Source organism: Acipenser ruthenus, chromosome 44 (assembly GCF_902713425.1).
Source record: "Acipenser ruthenus chromosome 44, fAciRut3.2 maternal haplotype, whole genome shotgun sequence".
NCBI classification, from domain to species: Eukaryota; Metazoa; Chordata; class Actinopteri; order Acipenseriformes; family Acipenseridae; genus Acipenser; species Acipenser ruthenus.
The window spans coordinates 9,502,827-9,523,856 of NC_081232.1; the positions used below are offsets into that span (position 1 = coordinate 9,502,827).

Below are 21,030 nucleotides of genomic sequence, written 5' to 3' on the forward strand. Positions count from 1 at the left end.
CTTCTTGCAACACAATCACCACTTGGTTAGAGCTGAGCTAACAAGCAAAGCAATTAAACAAAGTTTAGTAATTCAACGAAACACCCAACACTGTAAATGTTTAACTGAACCCTGACTACAGGCTCAGGGCACACCACATGTAGGCAGCAATGACAACCAGTGTCACCAACTCCATCCCAACAGCTGTTTCAGCATCTCCACCCCCCTCCCCCCAAAATAAACAAAACACAGCAAGAATTCATTTAACAATTTTTTTAATTTTTTTTTTTCTAATTACAGAATCTTTTTTCATTTTTTTCATTTTTTTTTTTTATTAAAAAAAAAAAAAACCAAAAACCAAACCAGGTCCTTTCATTTTTTTTTTTTTTAAACCCTCCTCCCCTTCAATACCTCCTTTTTCACCCCACAAAAAACACCCCCCCCTTTTTTTTTTTCTTTCACCCTTCAACCCCTCTCATTTTCTTTTTTTAAGCCTGCCAACTCACTCCTCAGGCCCCACTGTCTCAAATGGGGGCTGACAAGCAGGGCAGGTGCTCTATTATAATAATAATAATAAGAAGAAGAAGAATAAGAATAATAGTCCCCTTTTTTCTCTTTCGCTCTCTCTCATTAAAACAGCAGTGGCTTTCTGGCTTGCTCTAACACTTCTATCTTTTTGTATATATCTGTCTGTGGAGTTCAGCTCAGCGCTTGTTATAGTACAGCCCTCCTGGCGCGGGCCTGTGGTCACCCAGCCCCCCTCCCCCGCCCCCCCACACAGACAGGATGGGGTGCGTGTGGTGGTGCATGGCGGGACCAGAGAGAGAGAGAGACGCCGCTGACACTGTAGGGGGCGCTGCAGCCACAGGAGGAGGAGGGGTGCTCAGTCTCCACTGGTCCTGAAACCTGCAACGAGAAGTAGTGGTCTAATATACAGGGACAGGGGGGACAGGGGGGAGACAGTCGAGAAAGGAGGGGGGACGGGACACCTGCAACGAGAAGTAGTGTGTAATACAAGGGGTGACGGGGAAAGCTGGAGGGGGTTGCTGGGAGTGAAGCCCACCCTTCTCCATACACGAGGCAACTGGCTGCAGTTGGTTACATGTAACTGGTTGCCTGGTATGAGTTTTCAACACACACACACACACACACACACACAGAGCATGTTTTTGCATGCAAGCCGTTACAAGAAAGCCAGCAATGTCGCCTAGTGAGAAAGGAGGGGGGCTTAAGGTCAGGGGAAGGGAAGCAGAGCTGTGAGGGTTCACGTCACACTTCAAAAAGACTGCTGACAAACTCTTAGTAAACTAAACAATGTGCAGCATTTGATAAAGTTTGAGAGCTTAAAAATCTTTAGTTTATCATGCAGTCTTTAAAAAGGGAGAGAGAGAGAGAAAAATGGATAGAGGTAAGAAAAAGGAGAGCGGTTAAGAAAGACTGAAAAGGGAGAGGTTAGTCCAAAAGTGAAATGAGTAAAAAAAAAAAAAAAAAACTACATGGGGGGACAAAAAAAAAAAAAAAGCCAGAAAGAGGGTGGAAAAAATCTGCCATTCAGGGAAATGTGGCATGTAAAAAAAAAATTATAATTCAACTTCAAAAACACACATCTTCTGTTTCAGTTCCACAGAAACATTGAAAATAAAGAGATCCCTTTGTGCATCCATGCTCTTGTCACAATTAAGAGAGCGAGGCCAAGTACAATACTGCATCATCCCAAAACCTTGACACCGCCCCCCCCGCCCCCACCACCAAAAAAACATCTTACCCACTGCAGGGGCTGTCCAGCGCCACACAAACACGTGTGTACATGCACACACACACACACACAGGCATCGCACACATGTGCACGTGCCTGTAAGCAACACAAGTTAATTATAGGATATCATTAGAACCACGATTCTCCCACACTTGCTTGTCCTGTCCAGGTGAGAAAGTAGGAAGATTTTTTTTTTTTTTTTTTCCTTCCGGTTTTCTTCCTCTTTTTCCATGTGGTGGTGTTTTTTTTATTTTTTATACTGTTTGTGTTTTCTTTCTCTCTTTTTTTTTTGGGGGTGGGGTGGGGTGGGGTGGGGATTATGGGTGTGTGGTGGGAGGGGAGGTAATTATTAGTAAGGGGAATACCAGGATGTTGTTCGCCCACGGCCCCTAGAAAAGAGAGAGAGAAAGAAACAGAGTGAGTTTAGGTTGTCTCATCAAAAAGTTTGTGTTTGTTGTGAGGATCATATTTAACTAGGGTTGGTGATCCAATCTATTAACATAATGCGTTTGGATTACGATAAAACCCAACACAAGACAATGTGCGTTTAAAATTGAAAATGTACGTATACTGTTGCGAGTAGCGAGTTGTAACATGAGAGAAAGAAAAGTGTGTGTTGGGCATGTGTGTTATTGAACTTAAACAAAAAAAAACATGTTACAACCTAGACTCACTCAAATGCCACAGGGGTCTGGGGATAAGAGAGGGTTTCAATTTGTATATTCTGCGTGTGTCGGAGGTGAGAGATTTAAATTAATAAATACTTTTTTTTTTTTTTTTTTTAGACAGCACAATGAGTCGCTGCTGTGTGTGTGTGTGTTTCAGCATGCATGCGTGTGTGCAGCTATGACCAAAGGTTTTGCATCACCTAAAATTTTTAGGATTGAGAATTTATTTTTTTTTTTTTTAAATATATGAACATAATTTATCTCTTTTATTTAACTCATGTAAATCGAAGAAAACTACAAAATGATATCGCCAAAAAAAAAAAAAAAAAAAAGTCTACTGGAAGCCAGAATAGCAGTCCAGTAAGTATTTCATGTTAGATTTCGAAATGTCAAATTTTTCCAGTTTTGTCGTTAAGTATCTGGGGAAAACTACAAAGCGCTGGGTGTGTAATTCAATATGTTAACAAGGGAACATTATTCAGCAGCTTTCATTGGACTCTATGAAGCTGAGGGAGTTCATTCTATATAGAGGGTGTGTAATTCAATATGTTAACAAGGGAACATTATTCAGCAGCTTTCATTGGACTCTATGAAGCTGAGGGAGTTCATTCTATATAGAGGGTGTGGAATTCAATATGTTAACAAGGGAACATTATTCAGCAGCTTTCATTGGACTCTATGAAGCTGAGGGAGTTCATTCTATATAGAGGGTGTGGAATTCAATATGTTAACAAGGGAACATTATTCAGCAGCTTTCATTGGACTCTATGAAGCTGAGGGAGTTCATTCTATATAGAGGGGGTGTAATTCAATATGTGAACAAGGGAACATTATTCAGCAGCTTTCATTGGACTCTATGAAGCTGAGGGAGTTCATTCTATATAGAGGGTGTGGAATTCAATATGTTAACAAGGGAACATTATTCAGCAGCTTTCACTGGACTCTGAAACAAATTGATTTAATTCTATAGGGTGACACAAAACTTTGGTGTGTGTGTGTGTGTGTCTGTGCAAGCTGTGCTCCAGTCCCGCACTGTCTCTGATGATGATGATGATGATTCTCCTCCATGACACAAGATCACCTGGCACCCAGATTTTTACCAACCTCAAAACAAAGTGCCTGCCCTCCCTCTCCTCAAACACAAACACAGCCTGCAGATACACTTCTAGGCACAGCTGCACATCATCCCAAACTGAAAATACCTATACACATTTTATAGATATAGAGATATATATATATATTTGTTTTGTTTAAGACGACCCTGCAGTCAGACATGCCTTTAAAATTAGACACAGACGCCCAAATTGACCTCTTTTTACTGTATAGACCAATTTATTCCACTGAAATCATTTTCTTTTTTAAAAACATCCTTTCAAAATTTTGGGGTGTTACACTCAAAACAAAATACTGTTCCTCTTGCATCTCTCTATTCTGTAAAGTGAGATTCTATAACTTTTAACGTGATGTTTTCATAATGCGATACTTTGTACTGTGATATTTTGTAACAGTTGTAAGTCGCCCTGGATAAGGGCATCCAAGAAATAAATAGGATTGCAATTACTACTACTCAGTAAATCTCACTGTAAAAACAAGGAATTGCCCAAAAACTTAAGCCCGACTCAAACATGCTCAGGAACAGCTGAATCCCCATGTCTGTTTCTGCTGCCGGTGTGTGTGTCTGTGTTAAAACCTCATCACTGCCCGACTGGAGAGCTCCCCACTCCCTGACCGCTTCAACCTGGCTGGATCTCAAAGGCAGCGCACAGGAATCTGTTTATCAGCATGTTTGCACACCTGTGTTAGACACACGCTCGCTGGGGTGCATGCAGGACGATCAAACACACGCACACGCACACGCACCACATCCAACTCCCACCAATTACTGCTTAGAGGCGTTACAAGGATGTTGGAGCCAGCGTGACCCGTTAGGTCCCACTGCACTGGGGCAGTTTGCCATTAGCGTCATTTCTTAGTACAGCAGAATCTCTTAAAAACAGCTATGCATGGCCAATACACTGTACTGGAAAACACACACACACCTGCTACAGCTGTGGGCAAAAGCTTTGTATCAGAACTTTAGGATTGAGACATACCATAAAAAAACTGTGTATAAGTCACCCTTTTTGAGACAATTTCAGGAAAAAGCCTACAGGTCACACCTGTGTGTAACTCACACCTGTATATGAGGAGGCTGTGTGGTCCAGTGGTTAAAGAAAAGGGTTTGTAACCAGGAGGTCCCCGGTTCAAATCCCACCTCAGCCACTGACTCATTGTGTGACCCTGAGCAAGTCACTTCACCTCCTTGTGCTCCGTCTTTCGGGTGAGACGTAGTTGTAAGTGACTCTGCAGCTGATGCATAGCTCACACACCCTAGTCTCTGTAAGTCGCCTTGGATAAAGGCGTCAGCTAAATAAACAAATAATAATAATAATAATAGTTGCTCCCCCCTTTTTAGGACCCCCTAAAAATGCCTAGAAAATAGACTTATACAAAGGTTTTTACAGTACGTTAAAAAAAATAGATTTGATTTAAAATCGTGTAAATCAAATAAACTACAAAATGACATCGCCAAAAAAAAAAAAAAAAGAGTCTACCGGAATAGCAGTACAGTAAGTATTTCATGTTAGATTTTGACATTTTTGAGAAGTATCTAGGAAAAACTCCAAAGCGCTGGGTGTGTAATTCAATATGTTAACAAGGGAACATTATTCAGCAGCTTTCATTGGACTCTATGAAGCTGAGGGAGTTCATTCTATATAGAGGGGGTGGAATTCAATACGTTAACAAGGGAACATTATTCAGCAGCTTTCATTGGACTCTATGAAGCTGAGGGAGTTCATTCTATATAGAGGGTGTGTAATTCAATATGTTAACAAGGGAACATTATTCAGCAGCTTTCATTGGACTCTATGAAGCTGAGGGAGTTCATTCTATATAGAGGGGGTGGAATTCAATATGTTAACAAGGGAACATTATTCAGCAGCTTTCATTGGACTCTATGAAGCTGAGGGAGTTCATTCTATATAGAGGGTGTGGAATTCAATATGTTAACAAGGGAACATTATTCAGCAGCTTTCATTGGACTCTATGAAGCTGAGGGAGTTCATTCTATATAGAGGGTGTGGAATTCAATATGTTAACAAGGGAACATTATTCAGCAGCTTTCATTGGACTCTATGAAGCTGAGGGAGTTCATTCTATATAGAGGGTGTGGAATTCAATACGTTAACAAGGGAACATTATTCAGCAGCTTTCATTGGACTCTATGAAGCTGAGTGAGTTCATTCTATATAGAGGGTGTGGAATTCAATATGTTAACAAGGGAACATTATTCAGCAGCTTTCACTGGACTCTATGAAGCTGAGGGAGTTCATTCTATATAGAGGGTGTGGAATTCAATACGTTAACAAGGGAACATTATTCAGCAGCTTTCATTGGACTCTATGAAGCTGAGGGAGTTCATTCTATATAGAGGGGGTGTAATTCAATATGTTAACAAGGGAACATTATTCAGCAGCTTTCATTGGACTCTATGAAGCTGAGGGAGTTCATTCTATATAGAGGGGGTGGAATTCAATATGTTAACAAGGGAACATTATTCAGCAGCTTTCATTGGACTCTATGAAGCTGAGGGAGTTCATTCTATATAGAGGGGGTGTAATTCAATATGTTAACAAGGGAACATTATTCAGCAGCTTTCATTGGACTCTATGAAGCTGAGGGAGTTCATTCTATATAGAGGGGGTGGAATTCAATACGTTAACAAGGGAACATTATTCAGCAGCTTTCATTGGACTCTATGAAGCTGAGGGAGTTCATTCTATATAGAGGGGGTGTAATTCAATATGTTAACAAGGGAACATTATTCAGCAGCTTTCATTGGACTCTATGAAGCTGAGGGAGTTCATTCTATATAGAGGGGGTGGAATTCAATATGTTAACAAGGGAACATTATTCAGCAGCTTTCATTGGACTCTATGAAGCTGAGGGAGTTCATTCCATATAGAGGGTGTGGAATTCAATATGTTAACAAGGGAACATTATTCAGCAGCTTTCATTGGACTCTATGAAGCTAAATTAGTCAATTTATATTATACAGAGAGAGGGGGATGCTAAACCTTTGGCCAGGAGACACTAACTGTTGTCCCAAACACAACATGTAAAGCTGCAGATGAAAACTGAATGGCAGGTTTTGCCCGAGATGAAAACGACGGATGCAGCCATTGTGAAAATGCAGTTCGTTCTCAAATCCGCACGCAACAAATTTGTCGAATTAAATGAGATTACAAATCAGATTGATTGTGCTTTACATTGGTGTTAGCGCTGGTATAAATACACGTTGTTTATTATTGAGTGAGTCATTCAGCAGACGCTTTTGTCCAAAGCGACTTGCAGAGACTAGGGGGGTGAACTCTGCATCATCAACAACTGCTGCTGCTGCTGCTGCTGCAGAGTCACTTCCAATAGAACCTCATTTGTTTGACGTCTCATCCGAAGGACAGAGCACAAGGAGGTGAAGTGACTTGCTCAGGGTCACACACACACACAGGGAGTCAGTGGCTGAGCCGGGATTTGAACAAGACCCCTTTAACCACTGGACCACCGATAAAAATAAATAACTCTACATTTCCCTATCCCAACAGCAGCATAACGTTACACTTCTACCAAAAAACAAACAAACAAACACACACAGACCTCTTCACGAGATTTCAAGATTACTGCCTGGCAATTTGTGTTGCTTGCCTTTACAATCATTATTTTAAAATTATAATGCTCTAATTGTTTTTATATATATATATATATATATATATATATATATATAGTTTGTTCTCAAGCATTATTAATGTGGTACTGAATTCCAGAAAAAAAAAAAAAAAAAAAAATTAATATAGAAACAAGCTTGATAAAAATCAGACAGGAGCTTGTGGTAAACACCAGGGGGCGCTTGTGAGCGTGGGACCAACACAGTGGCACAAGACAATGTCTTCTTAAAAGGAAAAAAAAAGTCTGGTGCTGGTCCAGCAGGTAAAGAAAAGGGGTCTTGATACCAGGAGGTTCAAATCCCGGCTCAGCCACTGACTCCCTGTGTGTGTGTGTGTGTGTGTGTGTGTGTGTGTGTGTGTGTGTGTGTGTGTGTGTGTGTGTGACCCTGAGTAAGTCACTTCACCTCCTTGTGCTCCGTCCTTCGGATGAGACGTCAAACAAACGAGCTCCTATTGGAAGTGACTCTGCAGCAGCAGCAGCAGCAGTTGTTGATGAAGCAGAGTTCACCCCCCCAGTCTCTGCGAGTCGCTTTGGATAAAAAGCGTCAGCTGAAATGACTCATTCACAAGAAGACGGTTTTAAAAAGCACTCAAAAACGCTGTGCTTTCATGTTTTGATCAGGGAGCTCAAGGCCACAGTGAACATAAGAAAGTTTACAAACGAGAGGAGGCCCCATTCAGCCCATCTTGCTCGTTTGGTTGTTAGTAGCTTATTGATCCCAGAATCTCATCAAGCAGCTTCTTGAAGGATCCCAGGGTGTCAGCTTCAACAACATTACTGGGGAGTTGGTTCCAGACCCTCACAATTCTCTGTGTAAAAAAAGTGCCTCCTATTTTCTGTTCTGAATGCCCCTTTATCTAAATGATCTTGGCACACAGCAGCTAACTCTGCAGTCTGCATGGCTTCCTGAGGACTGGGACTAAACTAAACTGCTGCTGCTGCTGCTGGCTGGGTTTCCTGCATCCCAGAGCGAGTGTGTCTGTCTGTCTGTGTGTGTGTTTCTCATCATCTGTGTGTGTGTGTGTGTGTGCGCGTGTCTCTGTGCGTCTCGTTTTGTAAAGGCTTGCTCTCCTGACCTGAAGGCCCTGCCCCTGCCTCTGGGGGGGTTGAATCCGCTGTAGTAGCGGGAGCGGGATGCGGAGAAGGTCCCTCGCGATCGGAAGCGAGCTCTAGGAAATCCCCGGTCCGTGGTGCTGATTCCGGGCCGGTTTGTCCGCTTCGCTCCCACCTGCACAGCGGAAACAAACTCGCTTAATACAGGACTAAATACTCAAACAAACTCACTTAATACAGGACAAAATACTCAAACAAACTCACTTAATACAGGACAAAATACTCAAACAAACTCACTTAATACAGGACAAAATACTCAAACAAACTCACTTAATACAGGACAAAATACTCAAACAAACTCACTTAATACAGGACAAAATACTCAAACAAACTCGCTTAATACAGGACAAAATACTCAAACAAACTCACTTAATACAGGACAAAATACTCAAACACACTCGCTTAATACAGGACTAAATACTCAAACACACTCGCTTAATACAGGACAAAATACTCAAACAAACTCGCTTAATACAGGACTAAATACTCAAACAAACTCACTTAATACAGGACAAAATACTCAAACAAACTCGCTTAATACAGGACTAAATACTCAAACAAACTCACTTAATACAGGACAAAATACTCAAACAAACTCGCTTAATACAGGACAAAATACTCAAACAAACTCACTTAATACAGGACTAAATACTCAAACAAACTCGCTTAATACAGGACAAAATACTCAAACAAACTCACTTAATACAGGACAAAATACTCAAACAAACTCGCTTAATACAGGACAAAATACTCAAACACACTCGCTTAATACAGGACTAAATACTCAAACACACTCGCTTAATACAGGACAAAATACTCAAACAAACTCACTTAATACAGGACAAAATACTCAAACACACTCACTTAATACAGGACTAAATACTCAAACACACTCGCTTAATACAGGACTAAATACTCAAACACACTCGCTTAATACAGGACAAAATACTCAAACATACTCGCTTAATACAGGACAAAATACTCAAACATACTCGCTTAATACAGGACAAAATACTCAAACACACTCGCTTAATACAGGACTAAATACTCAAACACACTCGCTTAATACAGGACAAAATACTCAAACAAACTCACTTAATACAGGACAAAATACTCAAACACACTCACTTAATACAGGACTAAATACTCAAACACACTCGCTTAATACAGGACTAAATACTCAAACACACTCGCTTAATACAGGACAAAATACTCAAACACACTCGCTTAATACAGGACTAAATACTCAAACACACTCGCTTAATACAGGACTAAATACTCAAACACACTCGCTTAATACAGGACAAAATACTCAAACAAACTCACTTAATACAGGACAAAATACTCAAACATACTCGCTTAATACAGGACAAAATACTCAAACACACTCGCTTAATACAGGACTAAATACTCAAACACACTCGCTTAATACAGGACAAAATACTCAAACAAACTCACTTAATACAGGACAAAATACTCAAACACACTCACTTAATACAGGACAAAATACTCAAACATACTCGCTTAATACAGGACTAAATACTCAAACAAACTCACTTAATACAGGACAAAATACTCAAACATACTCGCTTAATACAGGACTAAATACTCAAACACACTCGCTTAATACAGGACTAAATACTCAAACAAACTCACTTAATACAGGACTAAATACTCAAACAAACTCGCTTAATACAGGACTAAATACTCAAACAAACTCACTTAATACAGGACAAAATACTCAAACAAACTCACTTAATACAGGACTAAATACTCAAACACACTCGCTTAATACAGGACTAAATACTCAAACAAACTCGCTTAATACAGGACTAAATACTCAAACAAACTCGCTTAATACAGGACTAAATACTCAAACAAACTCGCTTAATACAGGACTAAATACTCAAACAAACTCGCTTAATACAGGACTAAATACTCAAACAAACTCGCTTAATACAGGACTAAATACTCAAACAAACTCGCTTAATACAGGACAAAATACTCAAACATACTCGCTTAATACAGGACAAAATACTCAAACACACTCGCTTAATACAGGACTAAATACTCAAACAAACTCACTTAATACAGGACAAAATACTCAAACACACTCACTTAATACAGGACTAAATACTCAAACAAACTCGCTTAATACAGGACAAAATACTCAAACAAACTCGCTTAATACAGGACTAAATACTCAAACACACTCGCTTAATACAGGACTAAATACTCAAACAAACTCACTTAATACAGGACTAAATACTCAAACAAACTCGCTTAATACAGGACTAAATACTCAAACAAACTCGCTTAATACAGGACTAAATACTCAAACAAACTCGCTTAATACAGGACTAAATACTCAAACACACTCGCTTAATACAGGACTAAATACTCAAACAAACTCACTTAATACAGGACAAAATACTCAAACAAACTCACTTAATACAGGACTAAATACTCAAACACACTCGCTTAATACAGGACTAAATACTCAAACACACTCGCTTAATACAGGACAAAATACTCAAACAAACTCGCTTAATACAGGACTAAATACTCAAACAAACTCACTTAATACAGGACAAAATACTCAAACAAACTCACTTAATACAGGACTAAATACTCAAACACACTCGCTTAATACAGGACAAAATACTCAAACAAACTCGCTTAATACAGGACTAAATACTCAAACACACTCACTCAATACAGGACTAAATACTCAAACACACTCACTTAATACAGGACTAAATACTCAAACAAACTCACTTAATACAGGACTAAATACTCAAACAAACTCACTTAATACAGGACTAAATACTCAAACACACTCGCTTAATACAGGACAAAATACTCAAACAAACTCACTTAATACAGGACTAAATACTCAAACAAACTCGCTTAATACAGGACTAAATACTCAAACAAACTCACTTAATACAGGACTAAATACTCAAACACACTCGCTTAATACAGGACAAAATACTCAAACAAACTCACTTAATACAGGACTAAATACTCAAACAAACTCGCTTAATACAGGACTAAATACTCAAACACACTCACTTAATACAGGACAAAATACTCAAACACACTCACAGACTACCAGTGCTGGGGCACAAACATTCACACAGACTGTGGAGCAGCTTTCTCCTATTGCACAGCAGTGTGATCCATTCCAGGTTTTACTACCAGCTTGATCAGCCCCCAGTGTGTCTAGGTAACAAGCTCAGGTGTGTCTGATTATTAAACTCCTAGTGAAACCAGGACTGGATCACACTGCTGTGCAGCGGGAGTCTGATTCCCATCCCAGTAATCACACACACCTGAGCTCTCTCTCTCTCCCCTCCCCTCCCCTCTCCTCTCTCACCTTGATCTGTCGTCCTCTGAACAGAGAATCATCGAGCGCCATGGATGTCCGAACAGACTCTTTGTCTGCAAATTCGATGTAAGCAAATCTGTCAACCCAGACCACAAGACGATCAGTATCACATCCAACACACAATTGTTACAAGATATCACATTTTATATATATAAACATAATTTTGACCTTGTATTTATCATGTAAGAAAAATAAATTAAATGAGCAAAAAAAATAAGTCTATACCGGAAGCCATAATCGCAGTACAGTAAGGATTTCATGTTAGATTTCGAAATGTCACGTTTTTCCGGTCGGTTTTTCATTAAGTATCTGGGAAAACTCCAAAGCGCTGGGTGTGGAATTCAATATGTTAACAAGGGAACATTATTCAGCAGCTTTCATTGGACTCTATGAAGCTGAGGGAGTTCATTCTATATAGAGGGGGTGGAATTCAATATGTTAACAAGGGAACATTATTCAGCAGCTTTCATTGGACTCTATGAAGCTGAGGGAGTTCATTCTATATAGAGGGTGTGGAATTCAATATGTTAACAAGGGAACATTATTCAGCAGCTTTCATTGGACTCTATGAAGCTGAGGGAGTTCATTCTATATAGAGGGTGTGTAATTCAATATGTTAACAAGGGAACATTATTCAGCAGGTGATGCAAAACTTCTATCTAGTGTGAGACTGATATTAGTTTTTCTCTTTAAGTTCAAATGTTTCTGCTCCGCTAGACGCACAGTGAACACTGAGAGACCTACCCTTTAGGGTGTCCTGTGAACTTATCACACAGGATCGTGACTCTGTTCACAGAACCACAGCCATGAAAATGAGCTTCCAGTTCCTCCGCTGTCGCCCCGTAATCCACCTGAGAGAGAGAGAGAGACACACAGACAGAGAGAGAGAAAGGGATGAGAACACCAGCAAACCAGAGAGAGAGAGGGATGAGAACACCAGCAAACCAGAGAGAGAGAGAGAGAGGGATGAGAACACCAGCAAACCAGAGGGATGAGAACAGCAAACCAGAGAGAGAGAGAGAGAGAGAGAGAGATGAGAACTCCAGCAAACCAGAGAGAGAGAGATGAGAACTCCAGCAAACCAGAGAGAGAGAGAGAGAGGGATGAGAACACCAGCAAACCAGAGAGGGATGAGAACAGCAAACCAGAGAGAAAGAGAGAGAGAGAGAGATGAGAACTCCAGCAAACCAGAGAGAGAGAGAGAGAGAGAGAGAGGGATGAGAACACCAGCAAACCAGAGAGAGAGAGAGATGAGAACTCCAGCAAACCAGAGCGAGAGAGAGAGAGAGAGAGAGAGAGGGATGAGAACAGCAAACCAGAGAGAGAGAGAGGGATGAGAACACCAGCAAACCAGAGAGAGAGAGAGAGAGAGAGAGGGATGAGAACAGCAAACCAGAGAGAGAGAGAGGGATGAGAACACCAGCAAACCAGAGAGAGAGAGAGAGAGAGAGAGAGATGATAACTCCAGCAAAGCAGAGAGAGAGAAAGGGATGAGAACGCCAGCAAACTAGCAGTGAATGCACTAAAGGAAAAAGCCAGAAGAGCTTTCTATGCCATCAAAAGAAGATTCTATAAAATAAATATTCCTATCAAAATATGGCTAAAATTAATCGACAGTGTCATCCAGCCCATTGCGCTGTATGGTAGTGAGATATGGGGTCCACTCAGTCAACAGGACTACACTAAATGGGACAAACACCCAATCGAAACCCTGCATGCTGAACTCTACAAAAACATCCTACAGGTGCAAAGAAAAACACCAAATCATGCATGCAGGGCAGAATTAGGCCGTTACCCAACACTCATAAATATAAAGAAAAGAGCACTAAAGTTTTGGAAGCACCTAAAGAAAAGTGAATCAGACTCCCTCCAGTATGAGGCCATGCAAACCCAAGAGCTCAGCCCTGAAAAGAGTCCTCGAAGCCAGCTGGCCCTGAAGCTCACTGCACTGAACCCAACTAATAATACTAAAACAAACCAGCTTCAGGTCAGCACTGCTTACCAGCCCCCAATCAGAGTCAACCAAATTATAAAACTAACCAAAAACTGCTATCTGAAACATTGGGACACAAGACACAAAATCTCAAAATAAACTGGATTGTTATCGGGCCCTAAAAAGAGATTACACTCTGGCGGAGTATCTCTCTACTGTCAGAGATACAAAGCAGAGACAGATCCTGACCAAGTACAGGCTCAGTGACCACAGCCTGGCCATTGAAAAAGGCCGTCACCGGCAGAACTGGCTTCCTAAAGAAGAAAGGCTCTGTGGTCACTGCGAGACAGGAGAGGTCGAGACAGAGATGCACTTCCTTCTTCAATGTAAGAAATACTCAGAAAATAGACAAACTTATTTTAAAAAATTTGCAAATTCCCTCCCAAACTTCCCAAACATGACCAACCCTGAAAAAGTCCCAATCCTCCTGGGAGAGGAGAGAAGCACAGCCCAACTAGCAGCCCAGTATGTGTCTGCATGTCACAGACTGAGGGACACACAATGAGAGCTCTGCACAGAGACACACACACACTTATGTATATACAGTATGTATGTTGTTGTGTATGAAGGCATGTATGTATTATGTAAATACTTATTGTCCTGATACATGTTTATTGTTAGTAGTGATATGTTTTTTTTTTTACTGTACTTTATAAATCAGTTTGTTTATATATATATATATATATATATATATATATATATATTCATGATGCATTGTATATATACATGTATGTATTGTATAATTGCTTTGGCAACACCTGCTATTGTAAGTCATGCCAATAAAGCACCATTGAATTGAATTGAATTGAATTGAATTGAGAGAGAGAGAGAGAGAGAGAGAGAGGGATGAGAACTCCAGCAAACCAGAGAGAGAGAGAGAGAGAGAGAGAGAGAGAGAGAGAGAGGGATGTGAACACCAGCAAACCAGAGAGAGAGAGAGAGGGGAATGAGAACTCCAGCAAACCAGAGAGAGAGGGATGAGAACTCCAGCAAACCAGAGAGAGAGAGAGGGGGATGAGAACACCAGCAAACCAGAGAGAGAGGGATGAGAACTCCAGCAAACCAGAGAGAGAGAGAGAGGGAGGGATGAGAACACCAGCAAACCAGAGAGAGGGGGATGAGAACTCCAGCAAACCAGAGAGAGAGAGAGGGGGATGAGAACTCCAGCAAACCAGAGAGAGAGAGAGAGGGAGGGATGAGAACACCAGCAAACCAGAGAGAGGGATGAGAACTCCAGCAAACCAGAGAGAGAGAGAGAGAGAGAGAAAGGGAGAGGGGGAACAACAGCAAACCAGAGAGAGAGAGAGAGAGAGAGAGAGAGAGAAATGGAGAGGGGGGAATGACAGCAAACCAGAGAGAGAGAGAGAGAGAGACAAAGGGAGAGGGGGGAACGACAGCAAACCAGAGAGAGAGAGAGAGACAAAGGGAGGGGGGGGGACAGCAGACACAGCACATGGAAACACAGGGGGAGGGAACGCGAGCTCACAGTGACAAGAGAAACAGTAAAACTACTCTGTACTCACATTCCCTACGTAGATTGATCTGGCATCAGCCTCCATCTTCTCTTCTAGCGACATGATCACAGGACCTGCTGAGAGAGAGAGAGAGAGAAAGAGAGAAACATTAAATAATTAGAGAATGACTATTTAATTTAACATTCTAGTTGAAAAAACTCCCCTCCCCCTCTGTTTACGAGACCAAGTTTTGTACTAAACCAATGTACTCCGAAATCAGAGAATTGGGTTTTCTGAGAAAGAAAAGTGTTTCCATGGAACAGACACAATCCAATCAGACCGACGATAAACTCAGCGCTAGCGAGTGGTACGGGGAAACAGACAGAAAAATAATTGCCAATTCCAAATTTATAATTTAAAAAAAAAAAAATAGTATAATCTTTATTGTGGCCAGAAACCTGGATAATCACGGGGGGGGGGGAGTGGGGGTGGGGGGGGAGAGCACGCCAGTGGAATACGTTTTCTGAAAAGTCTTGTTCTGCCTGTCATCAATCCTGTTACGTTTTCAGAATGCTACTGTAATATTCCAAGTGGCGTTTTCCAGAAAGAAATCACTTTCGGAATTTCCCCATTCCCTGGTTTCACGAGGAGTTTAATAATCAGACACACCTGAGCTTGTTAGCTAGACACACTGGGGGCTGATCAAGCTGGTAGTAAAACCTGGAATGGATCACACTGCTGTGCAATAGGAGTCTGATTCCCATCCCTGTAATAATAATGCTGGTTATCATCACAGGAATGGGAATCAGACTCCCGCTGCACAGCAGTGTGATCCAGTCCTGATTTCACAAGGAGTTTAATAATCAGACACACCTGAGCTTGTTAGCTAGACACACTGGGGGCTGATCAAGCTGGTAGTAAAACCTGGACTGGGTGACGCTGCTGTGCAATAGGAGTCTGATTCCCATCCCTGTAATAATAATGCTGGTTATCATCACAGGGATGGGAATCAGACTCCCGCTGCACAGCAGTGTGATCCAGTCCCTGGTTTCGCTAGGAGTCAGAGACAGACAGAGACACACACACACAGAGACAGACAGACACACAGAAAGACACACACAGAGAGACAGACACACACACACACACACACACACACACAGACAGAGACACACACACAGACAGACAGACACACACACACACAGAGACACACACAGAGACAGACACACACACAGACTGAGCCACAGACAGAGACCGACAGACACACACACACACAGACAGAGACACACACACAGACACACAGAGAGACAGAGACACACAGAGACAGACACACCCACACAGTCTCACCTGGAGGAGGGCTGAGGTTCATCTGTTTCTCCACCTCATTCTGAAGTTCCTTCAATTTTTCTGCTTCCTCCTCCATCTCTCGAACCCGAGCTTTGATAGCCTCCAGCTCCTAAAAGGAGAGAAAGAACGAAAGAAAGAATTCACTGCCCAGGGAGAGAGTTCTCTCAAGCCATTCTGAAAAATGTTGCTGCAGTACAACGACTTAAAAATGACTGGCCGGGGGATGCGGTAACTTTATACCGAAGCGACGACACACACCCAAACAGCCCCGGTTTGCAGCAGAAAATAATGCCATTAAAAGATAATTCACACTCTTTCGAAAGGGCAGGCCATTAAAACAGAAACATAGCCAAGATCCAGTCAGCCTTAGTTTATTAAAAAATAATAATAATAATAATAATAATGAGAGAGGTTACCGGCAGTGAATTAAATTCTCCTATTTGGGCCACGGTGCTGAGTCAATTGGTGGTCGGTTTGCATTTCTCAGCTAACAAAAAAATATGTTAATTAAAAAAAAAAAGAAAGAAATCGATTGGTTGCTATACACACAAATATAAATAGCAACACCGTATACCGCCTGACGGTTAAAAATGCCTTTCAAAAAAAAAAAAATAATAATAATTGTTTTGTCGTTTGCATGGATTTAAAATAATCCAAATCGAGGAGACCAATGTGTGTTTTTTTTAGTATTTTGGTCTCGGGTTTACAGGACACGGTGTGTCTCGGAATGGCGGCCGGCTGCGGCATTGAAGAGACACACACTGCGGATTTTTTTGAGACTTTTATCATTAGAAAGGGTTGGGGTAGGAAACCGCCGCCATTGTGGCTCAAGCACGGAGACCGCTTCCCGCGCCCAGCGTTACACCCAGAGCCAAAATGGCGGACAGAGGGCGGCAGTTTCAAGACAACTCTCTACACTCCCATGCGACAGGAGGCGGGCCGTGGGTTCATTAATATATTTTTTTAATTTAAAATAGATCTGTTAATTTTTTTTTTTAAAACAAAGCAGAAGTCGTATTTTTTTGTTTTTGTTTTTTTTACCGGATCTTCGATGGCGGCCTCTCCTTCTTCCAGCCTCGGGTTTTCGTCACCGGCTCCCGAGTCTTCCAGTTCGTGGTGTCTGGGGTCTGAATCCAGCAGTGACTCTTCGGCGAGGCCGTTACCGTAATCCGCCATGTCTTTAAAACACAAACCTTGCTGTTTTTTTTTTTGTTGTTGTGTGTTTGTTTGTTTTTTTTAAAAAAAACGACAGCGCTCCGTGTGGGTCTGATCCGCCTCGTGTCTGTTGGAGGCCGCGGCTTGCGCTAGTAATGTTTTTTTTTTTAAAAAAAAAATGACGTCGTGTTTTGTCACCTACAAATTATTAATAAAGTTCGTTTAAACTTTCAAATTCCATTTCGTATTTTATATTATTTAAAAAAAAAAAAAAAAAAAAAATAATAAATTTTTTTTAAAAAAAACCCCGGAAAGCGGCCTCGGTTTTTATTTTGCGAGTTTTGTTGATTTACCTTTTTTTATTATTTATTTTTTTGGTTTGTTTTAAATTTATATATTTATTTATTTATTTATTTTTTTTCCTTCGGCTCGAGCGGCCGCGTCTCCTCAAACCGAAATGGAACCGCGGGGCGGGTCTTCGCCTCACTGCGGCCCGATCCTGATTCGCAGAGCCGGAGTTCAAACCGCGCCTTCAGCCTTCTTGCCGCCTTCCCATTGGTCAACAAGTCCTTCTTTCAAACAGAGTGGGAGGGGATCCCTCTCCCCGCCTCCCCGCTCAATTTTTTGTATTTTCCATGATGATTGGTCAAAAGGCCACGCCAATCTTCTGTGTTACCCAATCCTATCGCTGTGTTACCCAAGTCAATACCCGCCTCTCAGTCATCTAAATGTATAGCTGGAACGCGCTCCTAAAAATTACAAAAATAAAATAAAATTAATAGTATAAAAAATACTCGCCTCCCGTTTCCATTTCAGTTTTTAACTTGATCGTTTGCTGCTGATTTTAAGGTCATTTATAACTGCTCTTATCTGTAATGTGATCATTTGTACTGTGATGTCTTGTAACAGTTGTAAGTCGACCCTGGATAAGGGCATCTGTTAAGAAATAATTAATAAATAATATATATTTGATGAGGCAATTCTTCTGAATCTGCGCATTACTCGAATCTGCCCTCGTGTGGTCCCTATTACTAATTGCATGTTCATTTTACACTGGCGATATTAAACGCCACACTGTCAGATCAATAATAACCCTCCTTGGTTCGTGTTGCAAACCTAATTAAGTAACGCACCGCCGTTCTTCTCCGTGAGTGAGTTTCCCCAGAGTTTTGAGACATTATTACAATATTTGTGTTGTAACTGCAGGGACCGAGACCGGCTGAAACGGTTCTCTAAATTAAAAACAAGAGAGATAATTTAGGGATAATTTTGAGGCACACGTCGCACACAAGTAAAGTTAGGTAAATATTTGTATATTGTTTGTATATATATATATATATATATATATATATATATATATCTATATATATATATATCGACAATCTCCTCTCTCTCTCTCTCTCTCTCTCTCTGAGGAAATGAAAAACAATACCAAAAAGGAGGAAAGATGTCTGTCTGTGTGTCTGTCTGCGTGTCTGTCTGTCTGTCTGTGTGTCTGTGTGTCTGTGTGCCTGCGTTTCTGTCTTTCTGTGAGTGTCTGTGTGCCTGCGTGTCTGTCTGTCTGTGTGCCTGCGTGTCTGTGTATCTGTGAGTGTCTGTCTGTCCATATGCTTTGGAATAAGTTCAACCTAAAATAAATAACCTGTTCATACATGGAGCTGAGATATAACCCATATCAAATATCACCTTCTTCAGTGTGCAGCTCTGGAAAAAAGTTTCGCATCCCCCTCTATATAGAATGAACTCCCTCAGCTTCATAGAGTCCAATGAAAGCTGCTGAATAATGTTCCCTTGTTAACATATTGAATTCCACACCCTCTATATAGAATGAACTCCCTCAGCTTCATAGAGTCCAATGAAAGCTGCTGAATAATGTTCCCTTGTTAACATATTGAATTACACACCCTCTATATAGAATGAACTCCCTCAGCTTCATAGAGTCCAATGAAAGCTGCTGAATAATGTTCCCTTGTTAACATATTGAATTGCACCCCCTCTATATAGAATGAACTCCCTCAGCTTCATAGAGTCCAATGAAAGCTGCTGAATAATGTTCCCTTGTTAACATACCCCCTCTATATAGAATGAACTCCCTCAGCTTCATAGAGTCCAATGAAAGCTGCTGAATAATGTTCCCTTGTTAACATACCCCCTCTATATAGAATGAACTCCCTCAGCTTCATAGAGTCCAATGAAAGCTGCTGAATAATGTTCCCTTGTTAACATATTGAATTCCACACCCTCTATATAGAATGAACTCACTCAGCTTCATAGAGTCCAATGAAAGCTGCTGAATAATGTTCCCTTGTTAACATATTGAATTCCACCCCCTCTATATAGAATGAACTCCCTCAGCTTCATAGAGTCCAATGAAAGCTGCTGAATAATGTTCCCTTGTTAACATATTGAATTCCACACCCTCTATATAGAATGAACTCCCTCAGCTTCATAGAGTCCAATGAAAGCTGCTGAATAATGTTCCCTTGTTAACATATTGAATTCCACACCCTCTATATAGAATGAACTCCCTCAGCTTCATAGAGTCCAATGAAAGCTGCTGAATAATGTTCCCTTGTTAACATATTGAATTCCACCCCCTCTATATAGAATGAACTCCCTCAGCTTCATAGAGTCCAATGAAAGCTGCTGAATAATGTTCCCTTGTTAACATATTGAATTCCACCCCCTCTATATAGAATGAACTCCCTCAGCTTCATAGAGTCCAATGAAAGCTGCTGAATAATGTTCCCTTGTTAACATATTGAATTCCACCCCCTCTATATAGAATGAACTCCCTCAGCTTCATAGAGTCCAATGAAAGCTGCTGAATAATGTTCCCTTGTTAACATATTGAATTCCACCCCCTCTATATAGAATGAACTCCCTCAGCTTCATAGAGTCCAATGAAAGCTGCTGAATAATGTTCCCTTGTTAACATATTGAATTCCACACCCTCTATATAGAATGAACTCACTCAGCTTCATAGAGTCCAATGAAAGCTGCTGAATAATGTTCCCTTGTTAACATATTGAATTACACACCCAGCGCTTTGGAGTTTTTCCCAGATAATGAAAAACTGACTGGAAAAATGTGGCATTTCGAAATCTAACATGAACTCCTTACTGTACTGCGATTGTGGCTTCTTCGCGATATCATTTTGTAGTTTTCTTTTGATTACATCATGAGATCTAAAATTATGTTCATTAGACATTTTTTTTGTAATTATGTCTCCAGTCCTAAAATTCTCAAACTGAACGCAGTAGGGATTCAAGGAAATGCATGCACATGGATTAGGGAGTGGTTAACATGTAGAAAACAGAAAGTACTGATTAGAGGAGAAACCTCAGAATGGAGTGAGGTAACCAGTGGTGTACCACAGGGATCAGTATTAGGTCCTCTGCTATTCCTAATCT

At 40.9% G+C, this 21,030-nt stretch overlaps 1 protein-coding gene across 6 annotated transcripts; it reads right to left on the reverse strand.

Moving 5' to 3' along the window:
• Positions 1-354: 354 nt before the first annotated feature.
• LOC131709650 (polyadenylate-binding protein 2-B-like) lies at positions 355-18,085 on the reverse strand. Of its 6 annotated transcripts, none has more exons than XM_059012215.1 (8): positions 16,879-17,484; positions 16,463-16,571; positions 15,188-15,252; positions 12,416-12,522; positions 11,660-11,747; positions 8,244-8,395; positions 2,101-2,124; positions 355-885 (listed from the first exon to the last, which is right to left on the reverse strand). In XM_059012215.1, exons 2-8 carry the CDS (start codon positions 16,536-16,538, stop codon positions 684-686), a joined length of 714 nt encoding a protein of 237 aa, XP_058868198.1. In that variant the 5' UTR covers positions 16,539-16,571; positions 16,879-17,484; the 3' UTR covers positions 355-683. The 6 variants fall into 6 exon arrangements, with proteins under 6 accessions (XP_058868198.1, XP_058868195.1, XP_058868197.1 ...); XM_059012212.1 differs by lacking the exon at positions 16,879-17,484 and adding an exon at positions 17,504-18,085 and having other exon boundaries at positions 357-885; XM_059012214.1 differs by having other exon boundaries at positions 357-885; positions 15,188-15,255; positions 16,879-17,482.
• Positions 18,086-21,030: the final 2,945 nt, after the last annotated feature.